The sequence below is a fragment of the Lutra lutra genome, chromosome 17, assembly GCF_902655055.1.
Source record: "Lutra lutra chromosome 17, mLutLut1.2, whole genome shotgun sequence".
NCBI lineage: Eukaryota > Metazoa > Chordata > Mammalia > Carnivora > Mustelidae > Lutra > Lutra lutra.
The window spans coordinates 54,528,359-54,556,275 of NC_062294.1; the positions used below are offsets into that span (position 1 = coordinate 54,528,359).

The window sequence follows — 27,917 nt, forward strand, 5'->3', positions numbered from 1 at the left end:
AAACTCGCTCTTCTGTGTGTCTCCTTGACTCTCCCATCACTACCACACTCCACACTTTTGATACCATGTGTGAGGTTTTTCCCATGCCACGCAGGTCTCTGCAATGCCAGCTACATGTCTTACAGTTCATTTCAGTTGTAATGCTAACCAGAAGCAGTGCTGACCCCGCAGGTGAAGGGCTCTGTCCCTCGAAACCGCCCCCACTTCAGGTGCCTGTCTCAAGTAATAGGTCCCCACGTTACCCACAACTTGTCAGACTTGCCTACGCATTGGAGGTTCCCATGATCCTGTCCTTGGATTTGATGATTTTCCAGAACAGCTCACAGAACTCAGGGAAACACTTAACATTTATCGCTTTTTTTTTCCCCCTAAGATTTTTCTTATTTATTTGACAGACAGAGATCACAAGTAGGCAGAGACGCAGGCAGAGAGAGGGGAGGAAGCAGGCTCCCCACGGAGCAGAGAGTCCTATGTGGGGCTCAATCCCAGGACTCTGGGATCATGACCTGAGCCGAAGGCAGAGGCTTTAACCCGCAGAGCCACACAGGCGCCCCTATCAGCTTATTTCTAATAAAAGATACAATAAAGGATTCAGATGAACACGCACATGAAGAGCGACGCAGGGTGAGATCGGGACGGGTCCTCCGCACAGGGGCTTCTGTTCCTCTGCAGTTGGGGTGTGCCACCCTCTTGGTACCTGGTTGTTGTCACAAACCTGGAAGCTCCCCAAGCCCTGTACTTTGAGGACTTTTATGAAAGGCTCATGACGTAGGCATGATTGATCATTAAGTCCATCTCCAGCCACTTACCCAGCGTTGAGGGTAGCGCTGAAAGTTCCAAGCTTCTGACGATGGCTTGGTCTTTCCGGTGACCAGTCCCCATCCAGGAGCCCAGCAAGATACGCTTCACTGGAACGAAAGAAGTGCTGTCGCTCAGGAAATTCCAGGGGCTTTAGGAGCTCTCAGCAGGAACCAGGGGCAGAGACCATCAAATGTATTTTCTGTTTCACTGTTTCACGGGCTCCCCGCTAAATTGGGGGTGATTTCATCTTGAGATGCTGACTTAATTACATCTGCAAAGTCCTTATTTTCACATTCTTGAGTACAGGGGGTTAGGACCAGACCATATCTTCAGGGGGCCACTCTTCAACCCATTATGCTGGTGCTGTTACTCCTGCTAACAGTGCTCCTGCTTGTGTAGCAATGTTGTTACCTGTTCTGTCGTCATCGCTGCTCGCTGGTGGTCCTGGGTTTCCCACAGCATCTGAACCGTGTGACCCTTAGAAGGGACTTTTGCTGCTTAAGCCTGTTTCCTCCTATGCAGAATGGGGCTTATAACACATCGGACCTCTGGGTTGCTGTGAGAGCCTGTACGTGTGAGTGCCCAGCCTAGGACCTGGCACAGAGTAAACATGCCGGAATGTGGCCACCCCTTTTGGAGCATGTCCGGTGATGCTGAGTGCGGGAGGGGACGAAGCAGAGGAGGGCCAGCCGTGTGAGGACACAGTGTGCAGTTGTAGAGAATGGTCTCGGAAACACCACTGCGGGTGTCTGCTCAGCAGGACTCAGTGGGTGCTTTTGCTGAGGCCGCTGCTAACACCGTAATTTAGTGACTCAGTCGCTTGGTAGGTGTGTGCCAAGTTACTACGCCACATCCTTACATTAGGCTTCCAGAGGCTGCGTGGGTCCGGCGCCGTCACACACCCCTAAGTCCGGGCGCGCTAATGTTCTCCCCTGTTCTCGTTCTCTCACCAGCTTCGTCTCAACAGCATCAAGAAACTGTCCACCATCGCCCTGGCCCTGGGTGTGGAAAGGACCCGCAGCGAGCTCCTGCCCTTCCTGACAGGTAAAGAGGTGGACTCCTGGGGTCCAGGTGGAGCGGGGACTGTCGGGGGTTGCTTCTCGTTAGGTGACAGAGGGCTCATTAGGGATCTAACATACCATAGCGTCTGCCCTGTGCCAGGTACGGCACGGCGGGGGAGGGGGCGGGAGGCAGCTGGAGCCAGCTTTGAATCAGCACTAACAGTTAAAAGCCGGTCTCGTGAGGTGAGTCACTTAACCTAACTGTTCTTTGGAGTTTTCACGTACAAAGGACAGGTAAGCACACGCGTGCTGTGGCACCGATACGAGCGTGGAGTAACAGCGTGAGTAGTTGCTGACAGTGTCCTCTGCTGCCGTGTGCCGGGCAGTGCTCCAGACCCTCTCTCGTGAGCGTTGGGTTAGTCCGGGGTCCTCAGAATGGGGGCCTGTGCTCAGTAAGGACACATCGGTGGTGTTCCCCGTGGTTAATCTCACAGCAGCGCCTTGAGGTGGGGAGTACTGCTGCCCTGCCCCATTTTATCGGTGAGGACCCTGAGGATGAAGCGGTGAAGGAGTGCGCTCGCCTCAGATCCTGCGGCTGGAGGAGGTGCCGACCAGGGCTTGTCTGTCCGGCCATGCTAGCTGGCCTTGACCGCCCCGGCTGATGACTCAGGGTCCTGACGACCTGGGCTCAAATCCAGGCCCCACCACTTTCTAGCTGTGTGGCCTGGGCAGGGTATTTCCCATGTGCCTGCCGCTGGCTCTGTGTGTGTGAGATGGGCCTGACTGTGTAAGCGGGTACGGGGATTAAGATGCCGCGTGACGCGCTCATGCAGTTCACACTCCGCACACGGCAAGAACTGCGGAGCGCTAGCGGCTCGGCCGCCCGCTCGCCCCGGTCCGAAGATGCGCGCAGAGCGCTCGGCGCCGTGTCTCACGCCCACCGGACCAGCAGTTGGAGGTAAATCCTCTGTCCCACCATTCTCACTACTACTTTATACTAATAGAAGTGGCAGCTGAAGGCTCAGAGTCGCTAGTGAAACTCTTACGGGATCCTGTAATTTGGGCTCAGTGGTGATGCCAGGGTGGCGGGGAGCGGAGATGGTTATTCCTTCTCTTGGCACGTGGGGACATGAAGGCCTACAAAGGGACAGGGATTGCCCACGGTGACAACGGCTAATGACTGCGGAGCACAGGTTTATCTGCCTGGGCACGCCAGGTATCTGTGTCACACTGAGCAGGTGACCTGAACCGAGCGGCTTCCGCTGGTGAACTGTGGGCAGGACTTGGAAGCTCTGAGTGCTGAGACGGGGCAGCTGTGTGCAGGGAGTGTGATGTGTGGCACGGTGGTGTAACGGCGGTAGCGCGGCGCTGGGTGGCTCAGTCGGTGAAGTGTCTGCCTTTGGCTCGGGTCATGGCCCGGGGATCCTGGGATTGAGCCCCACCTTGAGCTCCCTGCTCAGCGGGAAGCCTGTTTCCTTCTGTGGTTCGTCCCTGTCCCGTCCCCCCCTGCTCACGTGCGCTCTCACTCTCAAGTAAATAAAGGGTTAAAAAAAAAGTGGGTAAAGAAGTTTGTGGGACCTGGGTTTGAGGCCAGCTGTGCCACCAGCCTGCTGGCAAGCCTGGGTACGCCATTCTGTTTCCCCTGGCCTCGGCTCCCTTATCTGTCCGAGGGTGGGAGGAAGACCTAACGACAGGGCTGTTGAGGATGAAGTGCTCCACGCAGAGCTGAGTCTGTAGAAAACGCTCGGTACGTGCTGCTGGCCCCTGTAGTCAGGTAGTGGGGAAGGCCGCTGGGGAGGGGATTGGCAGGAGTAAACAGCACATGGAGGCAGGATTGACTGTGGTGATGGGATGCTGGGGGAGCACAGGGGCAGGTGGGTGGTAGGGGTTGGGTTTGCCGGTCCCGAGGACCAGGCGGCAGTCTGCGATTGATCCTGTAGGTGACGGCAGGCAGTCGTTGGAGATAGCTGCTGGAGGGTGGGCGGATGAGGTGTAGAAAATAAACCTCCTGTGCACACAGCATTTTATTGAAGGGTTGCGGGGGCGTGGGGGGTTGAACAGCAGAGGCAGTTGACTTGGGGCCAGTGGCTAAGAGTCGAGACCCTGAGGTCTGCCTGGTTGGGCTGCCTGGTTCAGTCCCAGCTAGGACATGCTTCATTTCCTCTGTAAAACGGGAACCCTCATCTAATACGTGGGCCATTGTTAAGAGTCAGTGAAATTTTTAAAGATGTATTTATTTGACAGAGGTAGGGGAAGAGAAGATGCGCGAGAGAGCGAGCACAAGCGTGGGGCAAGGGAGGGCGGCAGGCAGAGGGAGAAGCAGGCTCCCCGCTGAGCAGGGAGCCCGATGCAGGACTCAATCCCAAGACCCTAGGATCACGACCTGAGCTGAAGGCAGAAGCTTAACCAGCTGAGCCACCCGGGAGCCCCAAGATTCAGTGAATCTAATATACGTGTCATCTTTATTATATCAGAGCCACAGGTGACATCACAGTAATGCAAGTGAGAGGAATTGCACAAGCCACGAGATGGAAGAGGAGTCAGGCGTTCAAGACAGATTTCTCTGGGCTGCTTTCATTAAGTGGTGGCAGATTTTCTGTCCTTTGGGCTTCACCCACTGCAAAATGTTCAAAATAGCAGATGGTAGATAGCACTCCATCTTTCAGAAAAGGTGCTGCTGTTTCAGAATAGGCTGAAAGCCCTCTCTGAGCTCAAACCTACAGAACATTCACAGTCGGTGTTATGAGGGGGAAGTCACCATGTGATGCCACGCTGGGTTAGAAACAGGTGTTGGTAGTTTTTCGGCCATAGTGAGATGTGGATGGGTTCCCAGGTGAGTCAGGTCACCTGTGTGTGCCTGTGGCTGAAAAGTCACCTGCCATTTGAAGACTCGTACCCGGGCGAACACCAGTGAAAAGTATCCTCCGAAATCCCAGATTTGCTTTAAACACACTGTGTGGTTTTGTTGGGAAGGTGTACGAATGGAGGTTCCCTGAGGCGGAGGAGAGTGGCTTGATACTGCCTTTCATCGTGGCCGTGGCATTTCTTCAAGTTCAGGAAAGAGTGTTTTCTGTTTAAAAGATCTGGGTTCATTTAAGCCGTTACACAGCACGGTCAGAAAATACTTGGAAGGCGGCCGTTTGTAGGCACGTTTCATAAATATCTGCTGCGCACTATGTGCTGTGAGGAGAACAAGTCGAAGTTCTGTCTTCATGGAGCTTCTGTTCCAGACAGGGGAGTAAGTAGTGCTGAGGCGAAGAGAGACACAAGGTGGAAATAAGGTTAAGCGATATTCCAGTGGTGGTCAGGGCAGGTCTTCCTGGGGGTTTGAACTGAATGGCACCTACCCTGTAGGACTTTGGGGGAAGAATGTTCCAGCTGCAGGAAGAGGCGGGCATGGGATGGGCACAGTGTTGGCGGGAAGATGTGAGTTGGAGGTTGGTACAGTGGCCACATCACGTGGGCTCATGGTACATGGAGTCTAGAGTTTAATTCATGGTTTTTAGAAACCATTGGGAGATTGAAGTAGGGGAGTATCATGATTTAAAGGATCACTCGGTGTTCTCGAAGGAGACTGGGTGGTTTGGGGGCCAGGGCAGAAGCAGGAAGACCAGTCAGAGAGCAGTTGTAGTCACCAGGCAAGAGATGGTGGTTATCAGAGTGACACTGAGGTGGAAGGTGGACAGGTCTGCGTCAGAGAGGTGGGGAGGAGGCAACCCTAAGCCTTTGAGGCCAGGAGGCTGGGGAGGCTGAGAAGGCGGTTCTGTAGGGGTGGGGACCGTGAAAATAGGTGCTGGCAGATTCCACGCATTTGGCTTTCAGGAACACGGCTTGGCCAAGGAGTCTGGACTGAGGGTTGAGTTGAATATAAGTGAGGCCATCCACAAGTTGAGGTCTCTGGGAGCTTGAGAAAATGGGTAGGGTGTACAGAGAAGGCTAGGGAAACTGAGGCTGGGAAGGACCCAAAGGCCTGGTGGGCCCGGAGCCACACTGGCCTGCGTTCTCTGATGCACTGACTTGGGCCAGGCCCCACACTGAGCTCCTCACAGAAAACATCACTTCACTTTGGGCTCACCCAGCTCTCTCAGGATGTGGGGTGAGAAAACAGACTCAGAGGTGAAGTGAATGGCCTCACACCCAGCTAGCAGTAGAGCAGAGAGCCCCCCCCGGGGTAAGGAAGAGGAGGACAGCCTCATGAGCAGAGAGCGTGGCGAAGTGACCCGGAGCCTGTACCTACCACTTCTCAGCCCCACTGGCCAGAGCAGGGCCCCATGGCGTGCCAGCTGCAAGGGAGCCTGGAGGTGTCTGGCTGGGCTGCCATATGCTTGACTTAAGCTCAGAGTTGAAATGCCAGCGCAGATGCCAGGATGTTAGCATCTTCTGCCACGGGGGTCAGCAGTTCCTACTGGAAGTGTCTTCCGCCGTACTGGTCAGGTGTTGAGAACGGCCTTTGGTTTGAGCATTAGGACCCAGCAGCTCTGGCTTTCCACGGTCATCCGTTCTTCCAGCACCTGGACTGAGCTCCTGCTGTGCTCATTTCTGGTAGAAATGGGGGCACAGAAAGGAGCCAGTCCTGGACACCTCAGATAAGGACGCTGGTAAAGGTAGCTTGGGGTTGAGGGGAGCGTAGAGGAGGGACTTGCTCTGGTCTGGTCTGGTCAGGAAACCTGAACTGAGTCTTGAAGGATGGAGAAAAATTTCTCGGGCTGAAGAGAAAGATGAGTTCTTGGCAGAGAAGGTGGTGTTGAGGGTAGAGGCTGGACCACAGCGAAGAGCCCCCGTTGACCAGCTCTGTGCTCGTATGCATGGTCTGGTTTACCCCTCGCTCTCCCTCCCCTGAGAGGGACATTAGCACCATTCTCCAGGCGCAGAGATGGGTTTGCAGACTGGTCTCACTCCCCCAGTGTCCCTCACCTAGTGAAGGGCAGAAGAGGGGCTTCGGTGCTGTCCTCTGACCCAGGCCTGCACCCTGATCTCTGCACCAGCCCGGGTGGGGGGTGGGGAGCCTGAGGGCTGCGGTTGGAGGAAGCCAAATGGAGCCTGCTTGTTCCCACCTTGGGGCACCCGGGGCTGGGGTCAGACTTGGGGTGGGACTGTAACAGAGTCTGTCTTGGTTCCACAGACACCATCTACGATGAGGATGAGGTGCTCTTGGCCCTGGCAGAACAGCTGGGAACCTTCACCACACTGGTGGGAGGCCCCGAGTACGTGCACTGCCTGCTGGTGAGTCTGGGAGGCGGGGGCATCCCCTTTCCCCTTTCCGAGCAGGGCAGGAAGAATGCAAGAGAAGCTGGGGGGTCACGTTCCAGGAACAGGCAAGCCCGGACGTTCCTGAATCCAGCAGATTGGTAGTGGCATTTCATATGGCAATACCCAAAACGCACTTGTATACCTTCCTGTTAGCTGAACACTTGCCTGACTGGTGCCCAGCCCTGCCTGGCCCTGTCCATAGAGGGCTTTGGGCTTGGAGGCAGTCTGGGTTCTGTCACTTTTTTGCTGTGTGACTTGTAAGAGTTACTTAACCTCTGTGTTATACTTTCCTCATCTATAAAATGGGAGTCATTAAGATGTATCTTTTTAATTGATTTAAGCCCTAGGCATGGCACTTGGTACATGGTAAGGACTATCAGGTGTTAGGGATCATTATGCCATACGTTATGAGGTTATGTCCACCCTCTGGGCTAGGGACATTTCCCTTTTGTAGATGAGCCACTGGGCGCACTTGAGAGGTTAAGCGTCTTGGCCAAGGCCTCACGGGTAGTAAGCAGAGCTGCGATTCCAGGTGCCTGCCTGGGCACCCATGTGCTTGGTGACGGCTGGGGATTCAGAAATGGGTCAGATACTAATAGTAACTGCTCTTTATGAGAAGAGCAAGGAGGACTCCGTTGTCACCAGGGCAAGACTCCTGTCCTGCTGTCCGGGAACGGGGAGCCTCGGGTTCCTGAGTGCCTCGGTTTCTGTTGTTCTTCAGAACCCCAGGTCCCCAGTGACCCCTGTGTCGTGCTTTCTAAAGACACAGTTTTCTATTTGGCATTTGTGCTTAATGATGTCTTAACAATTTTTGTTAGCAGCCGCCTTCTTTTAGTGGTGTATAAAGTCATGGCACTTCTTAAAATTGGGGGGATTTGGGGTTTGAAAAGATACGGTAACTTTTCTTTTAAGCAGTGTTATTTCTGAAGATATTGGATAATTGTCATTAAATTTTGGTCTGTCAGCTTTCATCTGTGTGTACGTGTATAATTTATGTGTATGTACATGCAGACAGTGGTATGCAAATGAGATAATTTCTTATATTTACACAGATTAGGGTTGCTTAACACGAGGAACATGATGAGGTCTGGGGGCCAGCCTGAAAAAGGGGTCCCTTGAGCTTCATGGAACTTTCTGCAAGCCCTGGAATTTCTCAGTTTTACTGACAAGCAAATTTGTAGTTTTCAGCAGCATCTCAGAGGACTTGGGAGCAGAAAACACAGGTGCTGTCACTTCAGCAAGGGGTTCAGGGCCCTCAGATGGTGTAGGACTCAGGCTTGTGGGGGAGCAGGACAGGAACCCTGGAATCCTTCCCTTACCCAGTTTGGGTTATCCCACACTTATTTGGGGGGGAAGTCACGTGTTGTCTGGGACCGATACTCATGATAGTCACATGAGCTGGACACATTCTAAGGGCCCCGGGTAAGGGAGTGCTGGAAACCTGGAAGCCAGTCAGGTCCAAATGCTGGCGCTCCTTGGTGTCTGCAGGTACCTTCTGCACAGTCACCTGTCGTGTCCCCTAGCCCCAGCTCACATATGAGGATTGAGGCTCGAGGTCTGAATTAGGTGAATTGCCTGAGCTGGGAAGAGACAGAGTCAGGATTCAAACCCAGGCCCCTGCCTCTTAACCACGACCACTCCTCTCTCCTGCCCTGCCAGGGGCTCTACCGGCTGATTGGAGCTGGACAAGAGGGAAGCTGGGGGACGTTAGAACCTGGAGGAGGCACCTAACCTGTTTTAGGTGGAAAGGGGAGCTGTCAGTGAAGGCCTCCTGGAGGAGGTGGCAGTGGATCTGGATTTTGACTAAGAAATGGAAGATGGCTGTTGGGCAGCTTGTTCATTTCATTGACATGAGTACCAGCCAAGGGCCTTGGGAACCCAGGGGCGTGTCGCGGCCATCCCAGCCCTCCTCCTCTGTAGAGATGAAATGGAATTAATTTCACAGGGACCTGTAGGGTTGCACAAGGATCGATTCTGTATCCGCAGCTCTTAACCCTTTTGGAGTCCTGGATCCCTTTGGAAATGTGCTGCAAACTCTGGAGCCTCTCCTGAAAGTACAGTGACTTTTGGAAGTTCGCACGTCTCCCTTCCCCCGCATGTTCTCTGGTATTAGGAACTCCGCCCTCACTCCTTAGAGGCCCCACAGAACGGCTTTCCACTGTGGGAAAGCATCCCTTGGAGCTTCCTAAACCTGTACCTTCCCAGGCCCCACCCGGGAGGGTCTGATTCTTTGCTCTGTGCTGAGCTAGGCCTCCTGGGGGATCACAGACGTCACTGTGCGCGGCCCTGCAGCAGCACCTGCAGGGTCCTGGCAGGCACCTGGCGTGACGTAAGTGCTGCGTGGCCTTGGTTCCCAGGTCTTCGTTAGGACTGGTTACTCTAAATGGAACAGGTGAATGGCGAGTACTGATCGAGTACCCCCCTCCCACCTGCCGGCGTGGAAAGCAGGAAAACCAGGAACAAAGAGGAAAACGGTCCCTGTTGTAGCCCAGTGACACCACCTTCAGCCACACTCTGTGAGCTGGTCCAGAACCAGAAACCCTGCGATGGCATGGCTTTAGGGCAGAGGCCACACACGAGCAACCCCTGGGCTGGCATAGTGTCACGTTTTCCTCTTGAATCATTGTCAGTCTTTTGCAAATGAGATTTTTTATTTTCATTGTGGTTAAATATACAACCATTTTCAAGTTAATGCCACAGTTCTGTAGCGTTAAGTCTGTTCACTTTGCGGTGCAGCCCCCACCACCATCTGTCATTGTCCCAGACAGAAATTGTCGCCATTAACCAGTAACTGCCCGGAGCCCGTGCTCCCCTGCCCCAGGGGCCCACCAGTCTGCTCTCTGCATCTACGAATCTGGTTACTCTGGGATCCTCATATAAAGGAATCCTACAACATGTGGCCTTTTGTGACTGCCTTATTGCACTCGGCATAATATCCTCAGCGTTCATCCACGGTGTGCCGTGTGTTCAGTGAGATGCACACCTGGCCCCTTCGGCTGCTTTCGGAAAACTGACCGCGTCTCCCAACTCTGTTTTCTTGTGGTGGCAGTTGATGGAGCTGGGAAGCAGCTGCCACCTCTTTCCATTGTCCCCACCCACCACCTTTGCTCCCTGCTGCATTCTGCTGGGGCCCTGGAGGCCTTCCCATGTATGGTTTCTTCCTGCCTCCCACACCTGTCAGGCCACCCTGGACTTCGGACAGCAGGTCTCCACACCTTTATTTGAACAGACTAGAATCACGTTAGCCTCCCCTTATTCAGTCAGTAATTGCTGAGTTTCGACCCTGTCTGAGATGCTCTGCTGGGCTCTGGGGACATTATGATGAGTGAGTCAGATGTCCCTAACGGAGCATGACCCCTTCCGGACTCGAAGTCCCAAGCCACAGGTTTGCCAGTCATGTGCCATGAGCTCCTGGGGCAGTCGCCTGTCAGAAAGCACAGCCATGTCCTTTTGCAAGCTCGGGAACCCGATGGCCTGGTTTGGATCCTGTCTAGCACTAGCTAGCACTAGCGTGGGCAAGTTAACTTGTCTGCCTCAGTTTCCTCTTCTGTAAAATGAAGACTGTCACAGGACCTGCTTCATAGCATCAGCATTGTCCCCTGTTCCTCGCTTCCCCCTGCCCTCCAGTCCCAAGTTGTGTGACACAGTGACCCTGCTTAGGACACCCACCGAATAGATGTTCCAGTCAACACCCACGATTTTCCATGCACTGTGAGGCGCCAGTGACAGCTGTGGCCCTCTGCTAGAAAGTGATACATAGGACTGTGAGCTCCTTCAAGGGTGTCTGTGTGAGGTTCTCTGTTCGGGCTCTTCAGGAAGGTCTGCTGGGTGAAGGTGGGGATGCGGAGGTCAAGGAAGGTTTCTCAGGAGATGAGTCACGAGGGGCACGGGGTGGGGCTCGAGGCTGGGGCAGTGGGGAGGTGACCTGCGGTGACCTTGTGCTCTGTGCCTCAGCCACCCCTGGAGTCGCTGGCCACGGTGGAGGAGACGGTGGTGCGGGATAAGGCGGTGGAGTCCTTGCGGGCCATCTCGCACGAGCACTCACCCTCGGACCTTGAGGCCCACTTCGTGCCACTGGTGAAGCGGTTGGCGGGCGGCGACTGGTTCACCTCCCGCACCTCGGCTTGTGGCCTCTTCTCTGTCTGCTACCCCCGCGTGTCCAGCGCCGTCAAGGCAGAACTTCGGCAGTGAGTCCCAGCCTCCCCTCCGCTTGGACCCTTCTCTCAGGCTCAGCCCCCACTCCTCCCCACCCCCTCAAGCCCCTCAGAGAGCGGCGTCCCAGGCCTGGTCCAGACACGACCTCTTGCTCATTTAGGGAATGGAGAAACGATCGATCGCTCCTTCCTCCCATCAGGCTTCTGGAGGATTTACAAGAGTGAGCACACACAGAGCGCTCAGAACAGGCCTGGCTCGTGAAAGGGCTCGACCTATGAGGGGTGGTGCCATCTCGGGCCTGCCTCCAGGCCAGAAACCTCACAGATATGCTGGCTCAGTTTGGCCTCCTCCGCCCCTCCCCTTGGGCTTGCTGCTGCCCCAGAAAATTCCTTGTATGTCAGACTCCTTTTCAGGAACAGTGAGTGGAAGTGCTTCTAACTGGGTTAAAATTTCCCAGTAGTACGTGTTTCTTCCCTTCCCTCTGGACTTTGTTCACTCACCAGCTCCCGGGACTGTTGAGCGGCAAGCCCGGGCCCTGAGCTCGAGCACATGACGGGATACTGGTGCTCAGCTGCCCACGTGTGCTTAGAGGTCTGGGTGCGCACGTGCGTCCCCCATGCTCCTGAAAAGTAAAACCTTTGAGGGGCCCCGAGCAGCATCTTAGCTCAGCCACTTGATATGGTCAGACTAATAGAGCCTGCACCTGCCATTCACTAGGACTCACTATGTGTGGACCGGCTGCTCTGCTTTCACACACCATATCTCATTTAAACCTCATCAGGACCCTGTGCGGTGGGAAGGATCAGGTCCATTTTATAGGTCTGGGAAGACTCAAGAGGGCTCATGGCTTGTGTGGGGTCACTCAGGCAAAGCCAGAACTTGCGTGACTACAAAGTCTGTGCTTTCTCCTCTCTGCCTCTGCATGCTGCTGTGGGCTCCTAGGCCTTCCTCCTCCTGAGTCCCACTTCCAACCCCCAGGTACTTCCGGAACCTGTGCTCAGATGACACCCCCATGGTGCGGCGGGCCGCAGCCTCCAAACTGGGGGAGTTCGCCAAGGTGCTGGAGCTGGACAATGTCAAGAGTGAGATCATCCCCATGTTCTCCAACCTGGCCTCTGACGAGCAGGTGGGCTCTGCTCCCCAAGCCCCTCCTCCATCCCCTTCCCCTGGCAGACCCTGTGTCTCAGAGGGAATCCCATGCTGCCCTCACTCTCCTCTGATCGTCTCCCCAGGACTCGGTGCGGCTGTTGGCAGTGGAGGCATGTGTGAACATCGCCCAGCTACTGCCCCAGGAGGATCTGGAGGCCCTGGTGATGCCCACCCTGCGCCAGGCTGCTGAGGACAAGTCCTGGCGCGTCCGATACATGGTGGCCGACAAGTTCACAGAGGTGGGGGCTGTTGATAACTCACAGAGCGGGAGACTGAGGCCCTCAGAGGGGCCACACGTAGAAACTGGGTTTTTGGTTAAATCTAACAAATCACTGGGTGCTTGAGCAGTAAGCTCTCCGATCATTTGGCTGCGTCTCGCTTCATAGTGGCAGCCCCGGTTGAGTAACTGTCGCACCTGAGGTGCTGTGTTGGGAAGGGTTTTGAAGCCAAGTTCAGGTTCTGTGGAGAGTCCCAGAGCAGAGAAGGCTGGTATGGGTGTGCTCTTGCCCTAATCAAACTCTCTCTTTCACAAAAGGGAGGGCATAGCCTTATTAGTTTAGCGGCTGCCATGACAAAGTGCCACAGCCTGGGGGTACTTCATTCCCTCACTGTTCTGGAGGTTGTTCCGAGACTTCTAATTTTTTTTAAGATTTTACTTACTTATTTGTTTGTTGAGAGAGAGAGGAGGAGCAGAGGGAGAGGGACAAGTAGACTGCACTGAGCAGAGAGTCCACCGGAGGATTTGATCCCAGGACCCTGAGATCATGACCTGAGCCAAAATCGAGTCTGATGCTTAACTGACTAAGCCTCGCAGGCCCCCCTCCGAGGCTTCTTTTCTTGGCTTGTAGTTGGTCTATTCCCATATCTTCACATGGCCTCCCCTCTGTGCATGCCTGTGTCCTAATCCCCTCCTGCCCCCGCCAAAGGATTCCAATCTTTTTGGATGAGGGCCACCTTAATGACCTCTTTTAAAACCCTGTCTTCAAATGCAGTCCCTTTCTGAGGTACTGAGGGGTTGGGCCTGCAGCGTAGGAATTTTGGAGGCACAGTAGTTCAGCCCGTAGCACAGCTCAGAACTGGTCAGAATGACACCACCAGGCAGGCAGAACAGGGACAAGATCCTAGACAGTGCTCGCTCCCAGAGACCACGTTTGCTTATGCCACCATCGTGTTAGTTGCGCACCCGCTCTTTTTGTGGGTGCTGGCGATCCAGCGAATTCAGCACATTCCCAGCCTCCGGGAGCAGGCAGCCTGAACGGGAGGGTCTGCTGAGAGAGAGGGAAGCTGTCAGCACCAAAGCCGACAGTCCTGCATGGGGCGTTGAGAAGAGGAGGTGGGGCTGCCGCTAGTTCTAGAAGATGGGCCGGTGAGAGTGGGGATAGGACTGTGTTCCAGCAAAAGGACAGCATGTACACAGAGCTCTGGGAGTCCAGAGCAGCCAGTGCGAGTGGAAACATTGCAGACTTGCCCTTGGGGCCCCATGTGAGAGAGGGCTGGAGAGAGGCTCCGGGCTTGAGGCTTGGGTGCTCTTCAGCCCCATGGCTCCCTGTTCCTGTGAGTGTGCTTATTTCCGTGGTGTTTGCTGGAAGGACTCAGAGCCTTGGGATAGCATTTCCTGGACCGTCCGTGTTCCCTGTGAGAATGGGAGCACAGCGCGGCCGCTCCCTGGAGGCTTGGCACCATGGTTAAAGACGGTGCTTCCATCCTCGGCCTCTGGACAGCGTGAACTGGATCACACTGGGTTTTAGATAAAAGCTCAGTGAAGGCAGGGCCTTTAGATTCAAGCTGTGCTCTGTGCCCAGGAGACACTCCGTGGTCTGTCTGAGGGACAGCATTGGGCCCTTCAGAGTTTTTGTTTGTTGCCTTCTTAGTCATGAGCTGTCCTGCTCCCCGCTAGGTCTTCAGGAGCCTTCCCCGGCATGCCACCTTCCCCCTCAGTCGTGATGTGTTTAATTTCATTACGAGAGTAATACAGGGTCGGGTAACCAATTTGGAAAACACAGAAGACTGTAAATGAGAAAGGAAGAGCCATATCACTAGAATGTTTTCGGATCAGATAACAGAAAACCCCTCCAAGTAGCCTGAGCAGTAAGGAGACCTGTTACTATCGTTAATGCAGACAACAGCACAGTGCGGTAGGTACTCGTGGCCCTCATTTTGCTTTCGAGGAACCAGGCTCAGAGAGGTTTGGAGACTTGCCTGGGCTCACCCTATGGTGCTGGGAGTAGATCTCAGCAGTGATCCCAAGGGCCACATTCTTCTTAACCCCAGTTCTGGTGCCTTTAACTTTGATTCTGCTCTCATTCACCCAGAGAGAGTACTGCCCAGCCCTCTCACTCGCCCTGCTTTCTGTCTGCAGCTCCAGAAAGCAGTGGGGCCTGAGATCACCAAGACGGACCTGGTGCCCGCCTTCCAGAACCTGATGAAAGACTGTGAGGCCGAGGTGAGGGCCGCAGCCTCCCACAAGGTCAAAGGTTGGTGCTGGCGACCAGAACACAGCAAACGGGAGGAGGGCGTCTGAGGGCCCGAGGTAGAACCAGGACATCAGGTCTCACTTTCCTCTCCCTCCTTTCCCCCTCCCACAGAATTCTGTGAAAATCTCTCTGCTGACTGTCGGGAGAATGTGATCATGACCCAGATCTTACCCTGCATCAAGGTAGCAGGAGTTTGGTGGGAGGAATAGGGCAGATCTTGGCCTGCTGAAGAGGAGGGGTGGACATTGGACTTTACAGACATTCAGAAGCGGACCGTCCCCATTCTTCTAGGACCGGGCAGTCTTGGGTTGGGAAGCAGGTGGGGTCCTTGAGGGCAGGCAGAATCTGAGGTTTGGGCCTGAGCTTGGGGTGGGAGTACTTCCCCTCAAAATTTCCAAAAGCTTTGGCCTAAGGGTGGGGGGCTTCCGGGAGCAGGGCTCATGGTGCTCGAAGCCGGTGGGACAGGTAAGGAGCTGCCTTGTACCTTTGTACCCTAAACCGTCACTACTCCATGAGGGAGAAGGGCAAAAGCAGGCCAGGGTTCAGGCCTTGTAGAAGGTGGGCGTCTGCTTGGTTACTTGCTGCTGCAGGGCTCATCCTGACCCTGTGGCTCCCGCTTCGTTCTCCCTCCCAGGAGCTGGTGTCAGATGCCAACCAACACGTGAAGTCAGCCCTGGCTTCAGTCATCATGGGCCTCTCCCCCATCCTGGGCAAAGACAACACCATTGAGCACCTCTTGCCCCTCTTCCTGGCTCAGCTGAAGGATGAGGTAAGGGTGTGTGAAGGCTCTGAACTCCGGGTTGGCAGAGGTGACAGGATGGGTCAGCTGCTTTCCCAGATTGGCCAGGAGTCTCCTAGAATCTGAACAGACAACGCAGGCCCCGAAAGAGTTGAATACTGGTGGGCATGTGCGTGTGCGTTCACTCGTTCACTTATTAGACAATCATTGTGCGTGCCCTATGATTCCATGATCACACAGATGCTGTGATATGTTTGTGTCTTTTAGGATTTAGGCAAAGAAGCTGTAAGGTAGACCCCAAAGTATAGTGGCTGATGTAAGTATTTTTCTCACAGCGGTTCAGAGCTAGGTGGGCCTACACTGAGGGTTAGCCCTGCTGACCTCAGCGCTCTCTGAGTCTGACACGGCTGTTCTGATTTTCACCACCCCAGCCAGCATGGAGGCAAAAGGTATTAGACAGCAGGAGGTGTGGTCCTCGTAAGGGCAAGATGCAAAAGAGAGCACCCATCACCCTGTTCCCACCCCACACACCCTGTTGGCCGGTGCCACGACGGTGACCTGTGCTGGGTGAAGTCTGGATGGGTCATGGGGTGACAGCCAAGGAAGGAGTCTGGACTTGAACAGTGGGGAGCTAGAGGCCCTGGAACAGATCTGGGTGTTAGCAAGGAATGCTGAGGGTACTGTCAAAGAAAGGAAGCAGTGAAGAGGCCAGAAGAGGTACAGGGAGACCAAACTGGTGGGAGAGGTATGGCTGCAGAGATGTGGACAGGACGTTGTGCGGTGGGGGTGGTTTGCAGGCTCCTGGTTTGTGTCATGGTGGCGACCAGGCAGATGGTGGGACAGTTTGCTGGTCTGTAACTTCCATGCTGCCAAAGGGCCTCAGTCTCCCTGCCTCCCTGCTCTCCCCACGCCCCGCCCCACCTAACACACCCAGTGCTAGGAAATCACATCAGCTTTGAGTCCTCTGCCGCTGCCCCCGAAATGTCATGTTTTTAAATTTTGCTATGAGGGCGTTTTCGTGGCTCAGTGGGTTAAGCCTCCGCCTTTGGCTCAGGTCGTGATCCAGGGTCCTGGGATCGAGCCCCGCATCAGGCTCTCTGCTTGGCAGGGAGCCTGCTTCCTCCTCTCTCTCTCTCTCTGCCTGCCTCTCTGCCTACTTGTGATCTCTCTCTGTCAAATAAATAAAATCTTTATTTATAAATAAATAAATTCATTCATTCATTCATTCATTCATTCATTCTACTATGAGGGGATAATCTCTCAGCCCCAAAATTACAGACCAGGGTTTCTTACATTGAAGATAGTGTGCCTTTTAAAGAAAAGCTTAGTAATCTTACTTTTGGTCATTTATTTTTATCAGTTTTGTTGTTGTTGTTGTTGTAGTTGTTACAGTTTAAACCATAATTAATTTTTATAATGACTTAAATTTTATGACCCAAGTAAGGTGCTTCACACGTGTGTTCTTTAATAAGCATACTTTTTGTAGCTATCATTCATATTCACTTCTCATGCTTAAATGGGGACAGTTTGGCTGGTGAGAGTCCCTCGAATTGGATTTTGTGTCCTTTTAACCCACCACCAGGGTCTGGGGGAGCATTTTGCTTCCTGGCATCAAGGAAAGATCCACACTGAGCTCGAGTGTGAAGGTATGCCCACATGTGCTAGAACAGCGCGGGAGCCAGAGCCGGTTTTGGTGCCGGTTTCACTGTTAGCAAGTGCTGTGTGGCAGTCATACTCCCACAGCTATGGTCTATCCCAGCGCAGCTTCTCTTGCAAAGAAGAAAAGAAAGAAAAAAATCACAGTTTTCTTGGTGTGAGTTAGTCATCTGGCTTGTATTTGAGATTTCAGGTTTAAATCTGTAAACTTCATTTTTTTCTATTTATTAAGGTTTAACACTTACCCAAATAAAAAGGCCTTTTTCTGGGTATGCCTGAAGTTACATGGTGTAAGGTGCTGACCTTTGCTTTCTCTTTTCATGTGTTCAAGACACTGTGCCCTTTGCACCAGGGCCTCCAAGGTGACCTCCCAGGAGCTCTAGCCCTGTCTTTGAAAAGCGTAGGTTTCAGACAGTCTAGGCCTGCTGAGTTAACCCTTCACTACACACCCTTGCTCACTTGATTATTGGCTCATTTCAATGTTTTTTTGTTGTTTTAGGACCAGAATAGTTTCAACAAGGAAATAGTTTTCTGCCCTTTCCGAGGATTAGTGGTGGTTTGTGGGAAAACCCTGACTTGAGAAAGGCTTCTCCTCCTCGGGTCTCTGGCTGACCTTTCAGGTGCCCCAGCAAGGGTTGCTTTTCGGCTGTGGTCCAGAGTTCCTCCTCTGGGCCTTCTGAGACGGGCTTTCTGACGCTCCGCACCAGGGAGTGACCTGGCAGCTGGGGGAGGTAAGCCGGTTGACACAGGAGGCTTGGTTTGGCTCCTGGGCGGCTGCAGAGCCCATACTCAGTCAGGTGGCGCTTTGTTGGATGTCCGTTTCTTCCTGCGTCCAGAGGGGAGACTCCCATGTGAGTACGTGTAGTAGTTTCCACCTTGAGGATTCTGTCTGGCTAACCTTCAGGGAAGGGAAAGAAGCTCCTTCACCGTCAGGACATTTCCACTCACAGCCCTGGACAGGTGCTGACTCCCTTAATTCTTCATCGTATTTGAAAACAGGCCAGACACAGCACGTGGGTCTCCACACAGTCCAGAAAACCCATCGCAGTGGTTTTACGTGCATTTCAGATGTTTTTTATTCAAATGAGACCTCAGTCCGGTTAATTTTCATTTTATTCAATAAAGAAATTTCCCTGTTTATATCGGGTGTTGCAGATGCCTTCATACCAAGTGAGCGACAAGGCAAGGCTCCCTCCTCACCCTTGCCAGCCCGGGCTCTGACGCACCTTGGCCCGCCGAGTTGACTTGGATTGTCTTCCTTACATTCTCGTGGAGTCGATTCTGACACATGTTAGGGTGGCAGGCGGGGCTGTTCCCACTCCAGAAATCTTTCTTAGGAAAAGAAGGAATAGGTACAGACTCTTAACATTATGACACTTCGGGCTTTTATAAACATTGGACACAATGTCCCTTTAAGAAAAGCAATGTTGAGGGGCACCTGAGTGGCTCGATTGGTTAAGCATCTGACTTTTGATTTTGACTTAGGTCAAAATGGCTTAGGTCATGATCTCAGGGTTGTGAGATCAAGCCCTGAGCCCCACATCAGGCTCCATGCAGAGTGTGGAGCCTGCTTAAGGTTCTCTCCCTCCTTCTGCCTCCTCCACCGAGCCCCCCCAACTCTGTCTCTTAGAGAAAGAAAAGTTGACTTAAGGTTCAGTCATTTACATGAGTTGATTTAATTTATGTAATCAATGTTTCACAAATGCTTAAACGCACTTTAAGATTTAAAGCAACTGTCACAGGAAAAGGAAACCAGCAGGGTGGTCAGTACTGGGAGAGTTCCTCCCTCCCTCAGTATCCTTGGCTCTGGAAAGAAATTGATACCATGTAGGGAGGGAAATGGTGTTGGTTCTCAGAGTTCTTCTTCAGCCATTGGACTACAGCAGGCAGCTGTATGTCTTCTGTTCCTAAATGAAAGCCTTACTGTGTTTGCTGAAGGAAAGAGGTTCTCGTCATCGGGACTCTGGGGATTTTGCTGGAGAGATGCCAGCCGAGCCCCTCTTGTCCTCTCAGCAGTCGCCTTTCTCTTCGCTGCTTTCTGCGTCTGCAGTCCCACCTCGGTGCTCAGGTTCAGTGACGTGCTAGAACAGCCCTCTCCGGAAAGCTGTTACACGCGGGGTTGCTGTTGGTCACAGTGAAAGGACAGGTTAAAGTCAGTGAGGGAAAGGTACACAGGGGAGACTCGGGGTGAACTTTCAGGTGTCCTCTTCCGGGCAGTCCCATGGATGACGTGTGACAGCACCCACAGAGTATTGCCAGCTGTGCCTTGGTTTCCAGGGATTTTACTGGGGGGTGGTTACACACCCATGGATTGGAGCCGTGTTAGTTAGCCAGGTAGACTGCCTGCCCGCCCCCCCAGAGGTCAGGTTGATCGCTCGGTTCTTACGGTTGTTATGTAAGTCACTGCAGGTTGTTAGCGAAGTGTCTGGCACAGCCCAAGTCTCCCAGGTAACCACAAAGATACTGTCATCAGACAGGATATCCCAGGGGCTTAGAGATCTCCTGAAAGCTGGAGAAGCCCAACCCTTGTTCCGAATGTGCCTAGTTTGAGCAACCTGGATCTGCTGAGTTAACCCTTTATTGCAAAGTACACTTGTTTACTTGGTTCAGCGATTGGTTTCTCACTTGGTTAAAGCTAGAACTACTTGTGATGTCTGCCATCTACGAGTATGTCATTTAAGACAAGGATCTAGTAGGGCTTCTGTTATGATTAACAAAAACTCATTATGTTTATGTGCCTTTTCTTACAAGTTGTTCACATGCTTTATGGAAGTAGGTGGGGTACGTATGTGTGTACATGTGTGTACATGTATAGTAACATACATGTATGTGTATACATGACAGTAAGTCAGTGCTCATGATACTGGTAGTCAGCTGGCAACTGAGAAGTACTCCCTTATTCCTTTGTGCATTCTTTCAGCAGAAATGTGTTGACGGGGCACCTGGGTGGCTCAGGCAGGCGTTAAGCATCAGCCTTTGGCTCAGATCATGATCCCAGGGTCCTGGGATCGAGCCCCACATCGGGCTCCCTGCTCAGCGGGAGGCCTGCTTCTCCCTCTCCCACTCCCTCTGCTTGTGTTCCCTCCCTGGCTGTGTCTCTCTCTGCCAAATAAATAAAATATTTTTAAGAAGAAGAAGAAGAAGAAATGTGTTGAGCACCTGCTGTGGGCCAGATACTGTCCCAGGTACGGGGGACCTGAGGATGAGTGACATGTGCTCCTTAAAGAGCTCAGAGACTAGCAGGGAGAAGAGAAGTCACAGACGTGATGCTAACGGGCTCCCACACATCAGGCCTCTTGGGGATCAGACACCAGCAGGCACTTTAATGACCTCAGCCACCCTCGAGGCTGGATTGGTGCTTCCCTGTCACAGGTGAATGGCCAGGGGTGTGCTGTCCCTTGCAGACGGGCTCCCAGCTGGCACGCAGCAGAGCGGCAATGTTACCACGTCTCTTTTTTCCAGAGCGCTGTGTTTCTGCAATGATTCCCACAGGTTCTTCGGAACGACTGAACATGTCTGTGCTCTCTGGGGAGATGCGAAGAGCTGCCTCCCGTAATAACCCACGTTGCTTGCTCCGGCGGAGCTGGCCAGGGCAGTAGCAGGCCCTCCGGAAGTGCAGCTCCTGCAGAGTTGCTGCGGCGCCACTCTCTCAGCCCTCTTTTGGGCCAGGTGCATCTTCTCAGACCCCTGTCTTCTCCTCAGTGCCCAGAGGTGCGGCTGAACATCATCTCCAACCTGGACTGCGTGAATGAGGTGATCGGCATCCGGCAGCTGTCCCAGTCCCTGCTGCCGGCCATTGTGGAGCTGGCTGAAGATGCCAAGTGGCGAGTGCGGCTGGCCATCATTGAGTACATGCCCCTGCTGGCCGGACAGCTGGTGAGTGCGGTGGCCGGGGGTCAGGGCTCTGACAGTGTCACCGGGGCCTGTCAGGCTGTCTGGGGAATAGGAGGAAGGGGCATGGGCCTATAAAAGTGAGTAGACTTTAGTTAGAAAAGAGAAGGGAGAGGAGTCCCCCAGGTGAAGCTGAGAAGTATCCAGTGTGTTTGGGTGGGTGTGTTTCCCTGGAGTGTCGCTGGTTAACCTTCTTTTCTCCTGCAGGGGGTGGAGTTCTTTGATGAGAAGCTCAACTCCTTGTGCATGGCCTGGCTTGTGGATCATGGTGAGTCTCTCCAACGGGATGGGGGAGGATGTTGGTGCTCTAGGAAGGATCGGTGGACGTTGGCTGGGGCCGGGAAGGGTGTGGAGTCACTCTCCCAGGCCAGCTGCTGCTTATGTGGACCAACTCCTCTGCTTCTTAGAATCCTGGAGAGTTACAGGATGGGAGGGGGCCAGAGCAGATCACATAGGGGTAGCCTGGTACAGTGGAGAGAGTGTGAGGGCCACTGGGCAGATGACCTGGGCTGGAATCCTGCCCCCTGGCTGTGGAAGCTCAGGCACATTCCTTTCTCCTTTCTGAGATAGGGGGCTTCTCAGTGTTTTAGGGCCATTGTGAGAACTACTCACTGCTTTCACTGACAGGTAAAAATTAAAGTTAACATTTAATTTAACATTTAAGTATCGTACCATTCCAAGTATTAATTACTGAATGATTTGCTTGGGCAAATCGCTTCTGGGAGCTGCAGTGTGCCCATCTATAAAAGGAGACCAATCATGAAACCTGTGTCTTGGAGCCGTTGGGAAGGTAGCCTACCTGTAGCACTTAGTGAACCCTTTGGTTCACCTGCAGCCTAGTGCCTGGGTCCGCGGGTGACTGCTAGTCCCTGCCTGCTCAGCCCTCCACCTCCTGAATCCCTGCCCTTTTGCAGTCTATGCGATCCGTGAGGCGGCCACCAGCAACCTGAAGAAGCTGGTTGAGAAATTTGGGAAGGAGTGGGCCCATGCCACTATCATCCCCAAGGTCTTGGCCATGTCTGGGGACCCCAACTACCTGCACCGCATGACAACACTCTTCTGCATCAATGTGAGCACCCCCGCCTGCCCGCTGGCCTGAGCAGGGAACTGGGGGTACCTGGGAGAGGAGGGATGGGAGGGGGTCCTGAGGAAGACGTCTGGCTTGGGAGTGGGGACATGGTGAGGTTTGAGAGGGGAAGAGAGGAGTCCCTGGGGAACTCCAGGCCACAGGGTAGGGGCCTGCATGGTGGGTGGGAACCCCAGGACTAGGGAGGCTTGACCTGCTGGGCAGTGACTGCCAGACCTTTCCAAGCATCCCTTTCCTCCACAAAGTGTATGTGTGTATTTGTTTGTGGTAGTTGGTTTTGTGTGCAGGCTCTAGAGTCAGACTTTGTCTATAATTCTAGCTCTAACGTGTATTAGTCAGGGACCTTAGGACATTTCCTAACTGCTCAGTGCTTTAGTTGTCTTAACCAGTAGAGCACTCATGCTGGTAACCTCAGTACCTTACTTAGGAGGTGGCGAAGAGTAATCTGGCCATCCATGCAAAGGGCTTAGAGTAGTTATCTTATACGGAGCAAGGGCTCCTTTCTGTTCATTTAAGTAAACCATACACAGAACTAGAAAGTAAAAGATAGAATTTAAAAACATATAAATAGAACTGAGTGTTCTGATGATGTCTTCCCACACTGCCCCTTGGAGACCATCACACTAAGAAAGGCATCCTGAGGGTTGGGATTCAAGTGCACCCCCAGAAGATAAAGAGAATTCTGAGGATGGGGAAATGGGACCAGGACAGTCTGGGCTGGGGATTTCTAGGACAGGGACATAGTGGTATTAGGGCGTTAGGAGGGCGTTGGAGATGGTCGTTCAGGAGAATCAGCTGACCCCAGGGTGGTCACGTCACCCTGGGCTTAGACTCCTACATATTGCTCAGTGTCAGCTTCAGGCCTAGTCATCTCTGAGGTGACCTGGTCAGGGGAAGGGGGAAGTGAGACTTAGCCATGAACTTTGTATAATCACCCCTATCACACACCGCCCCCAGGTGCTGTCTGAGGTCTGTGGGCAGGACATCACCACCAAGCACATGCTGCCTACAGTCCTGCGTATGGCTGGGGACCCTGTCGCCAATGTCCGCTTCAATGTGGCCAAGTCCCTACAGAAGATAGGGCCTATCTTGGACAACAGGTGAGGCTTGGATCCTTCCTCACACACTGGTGGGGCTGATTCTAGTCATCTTAATCTTTGACCTTTGAAGTTGGAGTCTAGGGTTTGAGACCCAGTGTGGCTCTTCGCTTGCTGTGTGAGCTTGGCCTATCTCTTCACCTTCCCAAAGTCTTAGTTTCCTCAAATGTGGAATGAGAACTCTCAAGGCCTATCTCATAGTAGGAGGGGAGAGTGAGGGGCAGTTCTGTGTACTGGTAGCAACACGTTAGAAAATGAAATTAACAGGAGCGCCTGGACGGCTCAGTTGTCTGCCTTCAGCTCAGGTCATGATCCCAGGGTCCTGGGAACAAGCCCCACATTGGACTCCCTGCTCAGTGGGGAGCCTGCTTCTCCCTCTGACACTTGCCCTGCTTGTGTTCCCTCTCACTGTCTCTCTCCATGTCAAATAAATAAAATCTTTCAAAAAAAGAAAGAAAATAAAATTAAGAAATAGAAATTATTTTTGTATATGTGTGTACATAATTTATTACTGCACCAAAATCGTCAAATACTGAGGAATAAATTTAATGAAAGATGTATAACATCTTTAGTGAAAACTTTGAAACATTGCTTTGAGAAATTAAAGATCTACTTAACATTTATGGATGGGATGTTCCCCAAATTTAAGTATGGATTCAGTCTAATCTCAGTCTTAGCAGATTCTTTATTGAAAAATTGACAGCTTGACTCCAAAATGAACACGGAAATGAAAAGATCTGGAGTAGGAAGCATGGTCCTAAGAAAGAAAAAAGTTGGAAGACTTCTACCAGATACCAAGACTTAATGACACCACAGTAATTAAAAAGTAAGGTGTTGGCACAGTAATATAGCCCACTAAAACAGAGTCAAGGACACAGAAACAGACCCGTGTGTACATAACAGTAGGGGCAGTAGGAGCTGCTGCGGCTCTGGAAGGAAATGCAGGTACTTTCATAGACAGCTGGGTCAGTTAGGTGTGCCGGTGGGGTGTGATTGGGAACCTCTCACTTCCGTGTCCAAGTGAATTAGAGATAACAGCCAGAATCAGAAAAATAAAGAAAGATTCTGGAAGAAAACGGGACAACCTCTTAAGACTTGCAAAGATTTGTTTAATTGCTCAGATCTGTTCAGTAGCTCCCCAGGGGAAAGGCTGACGAGTTCACCTTCAGTGAAAGAACTTCATGGATAGAGAACACTAGGAGAGTAAAATGCTGAGACGCTCGTGGGGAGGACGTATTTGTAATCTGTATTTCTGACCAAGGACTGACTCATCCACAGTACTTTCCCACTGATCGGTAAGACAAATGCCCAAAAAGAGAGGTGGGCAGAACCCAGCTGCAACAGGCACTTGCAAAAGAAGATCTGTAGCCAGTATGCATGTGGCACGATGCTCGGCGTCATCAGCCATTGGGACGTTGTAAATGGAAAGATACCCCACTGGGCACCCGGGTGGCTCAGTCGGTTAAGCATCTGCCTTGTGCTCAGGTCGTGATCCTGGGGTCTTGGGATTTAGAGCCTCGGCAGGGAGCTCCCCCACCACTTGCACTCTCCCTGCTCTCTCTGTCTCAAATAAATCTTTAAAAGAGAGAAGGATACCCCAGAATGGCTAACCTTAAAAAACTCAGGGTCATTTGGTGCTGGTAGAATGGCTGGAGTTCTCATACACAGGTGGGGCTCCAGGTGGGAAATGGGCGCCGTCACTCTGAAAACTGGTAGAATCTAGAGAAGCTAAGGGTATGGGTGCTGTGAGCCGGCACAGCATGTCCATTCCCGGGTGTATATCCAGGGGAAGTGAGTGTTTATTTCTAGCAAAATTATTTCCAAGACGGTTGTGGTAGCTTTCTTCATATTAGCCGTGAACTAGAGACAGCCCAAGTGCCTGTCCACGGTGCAGTGGACACACAGGTTTGTTCCTGCAGTGGGAGACCGTTCAGTGATGAAGACTTGCTCTGCTTCTTACCAATCTCGTGTTCGGTGCGAAGCCAGACCCAGGAAAGCAGGGTCCATTTATATCAAGCTCAGAAACAGGCATAACAGATCTAAGTGGTAAAAGTTAAGAATGGTAGTTGTGTGGGGCAGAGGAACAGATTGTTAACTGGAAGGGGACATGCCTTCCTTTCCCCCAACAGCCGACTTTCAGTGTGGGTACATTTCCTAGGGCCCCTTACTTGAGAGCAGATAACACCCTTGGCTCCCTTCAGGCCTGGCACTTCTCCTTTGGCCCTTGAGACTTCTCTGTCTCTTAGGGTCAGTTTGGTCTGTGTCTTCCTCCTAGCCCAAGCTCTCCGTGAGCAAGAATCAGGTGTTGGGTTTGCCACTCTACTCCTACCCAATGCAGAGTAGGCCTCAGTAAATACGATAAGTAAAGACATCTGTTTGCTGAGCCCCAGAGACTTTTGAGTTCTGTTTTTCTGTACCCCATTCTCCCAGACTGGCTGACCTCCCTTTGCCTGTTCTATTCTGTTTCCAGCCTGCAAAGTAACTTCATCTCTGGGCTCACACGCCATCTGTGTATGTGGACCCCTCCTTGCCCAGGAGCCCCCTGCCTGCCTCGCGTGCACCTCCCAGCTTGGCTCATCCCTTTCTTTGCCTTCCCTTTCTCCTTCCAGCACACTGCAGAGCGAAGTCAAGCCCATCCTAGAGAAGCTGACCCAGGACCAGGACGTGGATGTCAAATACTTTGCCCAGGAAGCTCTGACTGGTAAGGCATGAACTTGGAGACCCCACTGGGAGGGTGGGCTGCAAGGATCGGCCTAGGCCTGAGAACAGCAGCTCCTGGGAGGGGGATGTGCAGGAGCAGTTGTGGGCAGAGGGCTAGCTGTGGTTCTGACTCCCGCCTGTTCCTGTTCCCCCAGTTCTGTCTCTCGCGTGATGCTGGAAGAGGAGCCAACGCCGGCCTCTGGTGTCCACCCACCCTCCTCTCCCACCCAGATCCCTTCCTCAGGGAGACAGTGGGGGGACTTTGGCTGTCACTCCCTGTGCATGGTCTGACCCCAGGCCCCTTCCCTCAGCACGGTTCCTCCTCTCCCCAGCCTGGGAATCCGACTCTCACTGTCCACCTCCCAAGAGGCTTGGGGGAGCACCAAGTGGGACAGGGCAGTGACCCTGGGAGGAAGGGGCCACTTTTGTCCGCAGGGGAGAGATGTGAGCATCCCAGGTCCCTGGCTCCTGCTGCTGTAATGGGGACCCCCTACCCCATCTACTTCTCCACCTCCTTTCTCCCTTCCTCCCTCCTCTCCCCCTCTCCCTCATGGTTTTTTTTGTGTGTGTCAACTGTGCCATTTTTATTTTATTCCTGTTTTCCCTTTTCACAGAGAAATAAAGGTCTAGAAATAGCTGGTCCTCTGGTTTTAGTCAATAGCGTGGAGGAGGGGTGCCATACCAGGAATGTAGCTGGCCTCCAGGATAGCGAGTCCATGCAGTTTCTGGCCAGGAGAGTCCTGTGGTGCAGCTTAGTTTCACAGACATCAGTCAAGTATGTGGTGGTTCAGGGCAGGTGCCTTGGAGCCAGACTGCTGGGATCCAGATCCTCGTTCTGTTAGTTAATGGCTGTGTGACCTTGAGTAGGTTACCCGGTTTCTCTGACTCCGTTTTGTACTTCGTCAAATGGAGATAATGGTAGAATCTAAATCGCAACGTGAAGACTAAATGTTAAAACGTGCAAAGTGCGTAACTGTGCTGCATGGCATGCGAGAAGCAGTCGGGGTCAGCTGTAACTTGCTGGAGAGCTTCCTGTAAGTCAGTCTATGTCCCTGAGGAAGTCCCAGGAAAATCAGGGCTGTAACAGGGAATGGGAGGAGGCCTGGCAAGATGGAACCCATTGTCTCTCAACGTGTGTTCTCCCATTTCTTCACGAATTAATAGAGACACTGCAGTGTGTAGCTAGGCACATGTCGGCCTGGCTTCAAGGCATTTTCCCAGGTCTCTTGACATTTGGTGTGGTGCTGTGACTAAATTCTGGCCAATAATTTATGAACAGAAGTAGTGTGCGCTGCTTCTAGGAAGTGTTCCTAAGGGAGGAGATCTACGCCCCCCTGTTTTTCCTCCTTCCTGCACTCCGCACCGCATCTTGGGGCAGGAAGTAGTCTTAGGAGCATAGGCCCAGCAAGGCGACAGAACAAGATAAGAGGAGCCTGGGTCCCTGATGCTGTGAAAACCCACACCAGTGTTGGTTACCTGGGAGAGTTAAACTGTTTGAGTGACTGTTCATTTGGGGTTTCATCACTTGCAGGTCACCTGAATTCTAACTGATGCAGGGGCCAAAGAGCCCCGGAGAGAGGAGCAGGAGACTTAGTGGATGGTGGTACGTGTAAGGTTTCACAAAGGACGTGATACTGAGTACAGTTTTACTCAGCAGGGTGGAGGGGATTGGTACTGGGTGGCAAGGTGATTGGACCAGCTCAGCCCTCACGTTACTGAGTTCCTGTAGATTGTTACACCCAACTGAGTCCTGGGAGCTGAGGGTGAAGGAGATCCTATTCCTCCCATTATTGGCTCATGTTCATTTCATAAGAGAAGGACCTGTGGTTTAAGTTCGGTCCCCCACCCCGCACCCAACACAAATGGACCGTACTTTCCTAGGATCCAGATATTTGAAGGACTCACTGAGTGAAGGAT

General features: G+C 52.7%; 1 protein-coding gene across 1 annotated transcript in view; it reads left to right on the top strand.

Annotated features, from left to right (window-relative positions):
• Positions 1-26,635, top strand: part of PPP2R1A (protein phosphatase 2 scaffold subunit Aalpha) — a 40,147-nt gene extending 13,512 nt beyond the window's left edge. The window contains exons 2-15 of the mRNA XM_047710479.1: positions 1,755-1,845; positions 6,925-7,025; positions 11,007-11,239; positions 12,186-12,333; positions 12,440-12,595; positions 14,716-14,830; positions 14,942-15,012; positions 15,465-15,599; positions 20,928-21,101; positions 21,324-21,384; positions 22,031-22,185; positions 23,161-23,303; positions 25,910-26,001; positions 26,156-26,635. Coding sequence (XP_047566435.1) covers positions 1,755-1,845; positions 6,925-7,025; positions 11,007-11,239; positions 12,186-12,333; positions 12,440-12,595; positions 14,716-14,830; positions 14,942-15,012; positions 15,465-15,599; positions 20,928-21,101; positions 21,324-21,384; positions 22,031-22,185; positions 23,161-23,303; positions 25,910-26,001; positions 26,156-26,172 — 1,692 coding nt within the window. The 3' untranslated portion in view covers positions 26,173-26,635. The remainder of the gene's footprint in view (positions 1-1,754; positions 1,846-6,924; positions 7,026-11,006; positions 11,240-12,185; positions 12,334-12,439; positions 12,596-14,715; positions 14,831-14,941; positions 15,013-15,464; positions 15,600-20,927; positions 21,102-21,323; positions 21,385-22,030; positions 22,186-23,160; positions 23,304-25,909; positions 26,002-26,155) is intronic.
• The last annotated feature ends 1,282 nt before the right edge of the window (positions 26,636-27,917 follow it).